This window comes from Acanthaster planci, linkage group LG08, assembly GCF_054643075.1.
Source record: "Acanthaster planci isolate LZ-2023a linkage group LG08, COTS_SCS, whole genome shotgun sequence".
Taxonomy (NCBI): domain Eukaryota; kingdom Metazoa; phylum Echinodermata; class Asteroidea; order Valvatida; family Acanthasteridae; genus Acanthaster; species Acanthaster planci.
Genome location: NC_141784.1, coordinates 11,893,206 through 11,899,132, shown reverse-complemented (window position 1 = coordinate 11,899,132; position 5,927 = coordinate 11,893,206). Strand labels below are relative to the sequence as shown.

The window sequence follows — 5,927 nt, the reverse complement described above, 5'->3', positions numbered from 1 at the left end:
GCTGGTCTGTGTATTTCAGTTTTATTTTTAGGGTTTTCCTTGGGAAGATTATGTAAGTTGCTAAATGCCATGACGAGCACCTCCTGGGAATGGGACACAATACATATATATCCCTACCCACTTTTTGGCCAGGGGAAAGGGCCTGCATTTTGATGGTGAGAAAAAGTTAACAGCGGATTTCTAACTCTGATAAACCCCACATTCCATTGTGACCAAAGGGAAGTTAGTGAACTTAACGAGAAGATTCGAGTGATGAGCACGAATCTGTAGCAGAAATTCTAGCTGTATATATATAACAACCCATTCAATCAAGTTGTAAATATTAGACATACCATTGATTTTCACTCTGAGAGACCTAATTAATCAATTGATGAAATGCTACTTTGAAATGTTTAATTGGCCGGACATTACCTGGTGTGCAGTGGAATATAGGTGCCCTTTAGAGGCCCTCTTAGTGCGAATCCTTGTACGGCATGTATTCTTGATGTGGCGTTTTGGAGTTTTTTTCGAATGGTTGGTACTCTGTAACAAAATTTCATTGGAATTCCGCGCTGAGGATCTGTTAACCAGTGTTGGTAAGGTCATCTTAGGTCCGAGGGATATAGCTATACCTACTCGAAATTTACGCCGGATTTTCTACTTCATTTATTTTTGGTGAAAAGTATTCAAACAGGTAACGAAATACTATCTCTTATGTGACATCTCGGGGAAGGTGTATATATTCTCGTGAGTCATTGGAAATCTTTGTACTGTCGGCTGCCTTGGAAAGACATTTTTACACAAGGATACCATGATTATGATAATTACAGAACGCGTTCGCACTTGCCTTAGCAGTGACTAGGCCCATTAGGCCTATGTTCACTGTGCGATGTCGCAAATTTAGAACCATTTTTCCGATTGAAATTCATGTTTACAGTTTCCAGTTTTTTATTTATAGGCATGGTAGAGTTTCTAGGTAGGCTTAGACTTGGACCCGTAAACAGGGCCTGACAAATACTCCTCTGTTGTATTCTGGGCCCTGTCCCGATTCATAGGGATTTCTTTGGAAAAAGTTATTCGGGATATCTTGGGGCATAACTAAACATCCACTTGATTTTATGAGCTGAAATTGCACCGGTATGTTCACTACTTACGATGTAAACCATCCGCTAGGTTGTAAATTGTAGCAAACTCACCTTTTCCTCATTTGAGGGAAAAATGTTGCCTTTTTTTGCCGTTTTCCCACTCTGGACGAAGTTTGCCCCACTTGAACAAAAGCGACGGCTGTTTTGTCACTTTTGTATCATGTTACTGGACAGGGAACCAGCCAAGGGCGTTGCATATTAGCTGCGACACAAAACAGCCCTAATTTTCTATGAGTACTTCTATCAACAGGTACTCTCGCAGATCTGAACGAGATCCGTAGGTGCTGAAGTCTGGGTGCAAACTAGCCAGGCTCTTGTACAGGGTACCATAACTTAACCATACAAGGGAGTCTGTGTAATGTACCGGTACAAATCAGGTGAAAATTCATATGGAATGGGAAAATGGCAAAAAAGGCAACTTTTTTTCCTCCAAACGAGGAAAAGACCAGTTTTCTACAAGTAACAACCTAGTGGAGTTTTTACAGTGTAAGTATTGAACATACTTGTGCAATTTCAGCTCATAAAATTAAGCGGATGTTTAGTTATGCCCCCAGATGTCCCAGATAAAGTTTTCAAAAGAAATCCCTTTTAATCGGGACAGAGCCCAGTATACGACAGAGGAGTATTCGTTGGGCCCTGTTTACGGGTCTAGCCTAGACTAGACATGTTAGATTTACTTCCTGAATGGTAAGGACTAAGGTTCTAATATGACTAGTACTACTCCGTTCCGGAAGTAGGCTAGATTCATCAGGAAATACGGCTGTCCAAACAAAGCGGGTCAAACTAATAAAAAGTCAAAAATTCATTACTCATATCTAATACACTCAGATCATTGATCGATTAATGTAAAATTTTAAAAATTCATTACCCATATCTGATACACTCAGATCATTGATCGATTGATGTAAAATTTCAATTCTGAGAGTATCTTGAGGATTCCAATCAGCAAACCGAATTTCATTTCAATCCGTGATGGTCTGGTCCAAAGGCGTGTTGAATTGACACAGAATGACCCCAGACCCAAATTCTTCCATGGTTTGGTTTGTGTTATCATAGCTATGGTCTTGTGAATATAGAGATATATTTCCATAAGAATTTGCATGTACTCAAAATTACTCACTGCTTGATAAATTTCTTTGTCCTCAAAGCACTTACTGTACATGTTCAGTTGCTGTAACGGTACAGCAGCAAAAGTATATCTGGACTGGTTCACGGTCCAATATCCACCAACTTTAATATAATTTTTCAATTATGTTAAAAAATGCCAACACTTACGTGCATCATGTAGATGTAATGATACTATAAAAACAAATTAAAAACAGTACCAATTTGGAAAGAGTTCTTCCACTAGCATTCTTGAGTTTTAAGCACCAACAATGACCTAAAATTATTTTTACCCAAGAAAAACAGTTTCCCCTTCTACATTGGAGTAGAATTTATGTCTGATGGTTTGTATGTGGTGGCCAGATACAGAACTCTTTCTGTACAAACAAATTACCCTAAACTACAGCTTAAACACTTGTTTGAGTGTTGTACTATGGGAAGATCTATGTCCCAGCTGTGCATGCTGAACTCTGACGTTGGGAACTGACAATAAAAGTGTACTTCTGTCCATTTGACAGGTAATGGCATCCAATTTGCTGAGGGTGGTACGGCGACAGTTTTCAACGACACTGTTGCGGAGGGCTGAGACTGGGTTTGAATCCTCTGCCACTGCACCGGATGCCCACGGCTCGGCCAAAACCTGGAAGATGCTGACCTTCCTCTTGGCAGTGCCGGGTGTCTTGTTCTGCATGGTGAATGCCTACAAGGGGGAGATGGAGCACAAAGCCCACGCCCACCGAGAGGAGTTTGTAGCCTACCCGCACCTCCGCATCCGCAACAAGCCTTTCTTCTGGGGAGATGGGAACCACTCCTTGTTCCACAATTCCCACAACAATGCACTACCAGAGGGATACGAGGATGAAGAGTAGATGAAAAATCACCATAGCAACGTCACTTTAATTGAAAAGACTGTATTAATTGAGTTTTTCTGAGTGTTTACTGATTGCTCATAAGAAAAAATGGAAAGTGATGCAGACAAAAAGTAGCAATAGAAAAGAAGTAAAATTTGCATAGAAAAGTTCAAAACAACGTCTTCAGATTTTAGGCTCGAGACAGAAACGAGTGTTTTTTCAACAGGCATAATTTGATGGATTCAACAATGTTAACAGTGCTAGGGTTCAAATTGCTTGGGGATGTGAATGGGAATAATAATGCCATTATTTTGGTGTGTAGACAGGTGGTATGGTACCATGCTGATGCAGTGTGCATGTAGTACACGCACATTATAAGATGCCCCAAAATGAAAAAGGAAATGGAAACTTGTAGAAGATGAAGGATATTACTGAAAGGCACATACACGCATAGGCTTATTTCACATATTTACTTCCCTAGGTATATGTACATAGGAGTTTGTACGGTCACCAGGATAAATGTTCATGGCCACATTTGCAAAATTGAATCGTTTTTAACTGTTGGTATTTTTAAGCATGAGTGCTAATCATTAAACATGCTTGCTGCACTCCTGAACTCGCAGCAGTGCTTATCTCAGGATATGACTGAACGAGCCTCTGAATGTTTTGTTCCTGCAACAAGCAAGTACCCGTATGCCACAATGTACTTTGCCTACAGTTTATCCACTGTCATTTTTTGCCCAGTATTGTACTTTTCCTACTTAGGAGTTCCTGGATTGAATTGATTCCAAACTGTTGTTCTTTTTTTTAATTTTACAGAAGAGTTTCATTCATTAGCATTGAGTTGTTGCTATGGCTTTCAAACTGCATTCAAAGCAGCGTTCACCTTTTCTTAAAATGAGATAAACTCTGAATTAAATTTGAGTGCTTGTTTGTGAAGTTTATCATGGGGGCCCTTTTGTGCATTGAAATGGCAGGGTCTAATACCCATCACCTCTGTGACTTCAACTGTATGCTAATGACAGTTGCAACCGTTTTACCCAAAATGCCCTCAGTGTGAACAGCCAACTGATTAATAAAATGTGTTTTAATCACAAACCTCTCTTTGTCACACATTTCCTTCACATTTGTGATGTCTGTTGTATATTTTCCATTTTCTATTCAACCACTTCTTTACGTCATTTTAAATGTAAGCAGTTTAAGGGTCAGATCCGTTTGCATTTCTTGGCAGATAAAGTTTACAGTTCTACAAGCTAACAGCCATTTGCCAAATTTTTCTGTGTGGTCTTGAAGAAATATTTACCTTAGTTTCTGTTAAACCACACTTGCCTAACTTGCTATTGAGTTGGTTAACAGTTGTAAACTATTTGCCAACCTTTCCAGTTAGCTAACGGTCTGACTTGTCTAAATTTACACCGAGTCGACTGTTGGTTAGGAATAAACAATGGGTGTAACTATTTACACGGCTGCAATATGATAGTGGAGAATCATATTGCCTGACTTCTCATTGAGCGGTAGCTATAACGTGGTTATGAAAAGCAGTGCCAAATCGTACTGCTATGTACATGAACCTGTAGTAACTTGGCATGCTTACACATTTCTGCATTGACCACCATGATCCAGCCTGCTCAACCTGTCTGTGACCTCAATGAGCAGGAAATTATCTTTAGACATTAGGTGTTAGTGTTATATAAATATATTTGAATTGTTGTGTATCTGTCATAACTAGGTTGCTGGGACTGGCTTTTGTTTTCCCATTTGAAAAAGAAAGCCCAAAATCAATTAAAACATGGAAAAGAAATAATTTCTTTTTTACAAGTAGTTAATGAAAAAGGAAAGCAGTTTCTTTTGAATTCATTTTCAACCGGATTTCGCCTTGCATGACAAGAAGTTCAAAGTAGGCTAGGTTTTTCTACCTTGTTTATAATAATGTAGTTAGCCACCCTCTCCTTGAATGAGGTATTATGTCGAGTCTAGGATGTCTCGTCTGTTACTGTTATTTTTATTTTTATACGGTCAGCGTAAAAAAAGTTTTGCAAAAGTTGAGATCACTATGCAGAAAAAATGGGTAACTATGATTGATGATGCATGCGGGGAGAGAAATTGATTTATGCAAGCCCAGTAATTTTGCAGATAGTATCGTCAGCGCACCTCCTAAGACAGCTGCCATAGTTTGCTATTGGAATGTGAGAAATTTTGTTGTTGCTCCTTTTTCTTTGGAAGCAATGAATTCATGTAATTATCTATTTTAGCCGGCTACAATTGTGCATGACTGTCTTACATTACAAAATGAAAAGAGAACTGTTTTTATTCTTCAAAAAGTGCATCAATGGATTATTTTGCTGTTTTCACATTAAAAGTAAAACAGCAAATGATGGCCATTTTTGTTTTAAAAAAGTAAAACAAGAAACGAGGTAGTTTCTATGTTTATATTATTTTTTTCGCTTGAAATGGAAAAACCAGAAAGGTCTCATTTTCAGTATTTGGGTTTTTTTTTTTCAAATAAACAACAAAAAAACCAACTCTATTCCAATTTTCTTTTCTCGTTTTCAAATTTAAGTGAAAAACAATGAATGAAACGAACCCGGAGCTTTATCCAACTAGCATTTGTGCTTTGCAATCTCCAATCTGGGCATGCCGGGGAATGTTGAGTATAGGCTTACATGATGTATGGTGCCACCAAAATGATTGTGAACTGTGCATTAAATACAGTGGTTTTGGTCTTAATCGGTCTTAATCATGTTTTCCCGTTCCAATGACCGCTGCTGTAAATTTGAGCTGGACGAGTAGGCTGGCTAGCGTTTGACTCAGAACTTTTGGGACATGAAGGTACAAATTCCATCTCATG

The 5,927-nt window shown here is 38.7% G+C and overlaps 1 protein-coding gene across 3 annotated transcripts; it reads left to right on the top strand.

Moving 5' to 3' along the window:
* The first annotated feature begins 489 nt into the window (after positions 1–489).
* Positions 490–4,177, top strand: LOC110984214 (cytochrome c oxidase subunit 6A, mitochondrial-like). 3 transcript variants are annotated; one of them, XM_022244158.2, is made up of 2 exons: positions 490–575; positions 2,747–4,177. In XM_022244158.2, exon 2 carries the CDS (start codon positions 2,750–2,752, stop codon positions 3,095–3,097), a length of 348 nt encoding a protein of 115 aa, XP_022099850.1. In that variant the 5' UTR covers positions 490–575; positions 2,747–2,749; the 3' UTR covers positions 3,098–4,177. The 3 variants fall into 3 exon arrangements, with proteins under 3 accessions (XP_022099850.1, XP_086996566.1, XP_022099849.1); XM_087140440.1 differs by having other exon boundaries at positions 533–673; XM_022244157.2 differs by lacking the exon at positions 490–575 and adding an exon at positions 582–726.
* Positions 4,178–5,927: the final 1,750 nt, after the last annotated feature.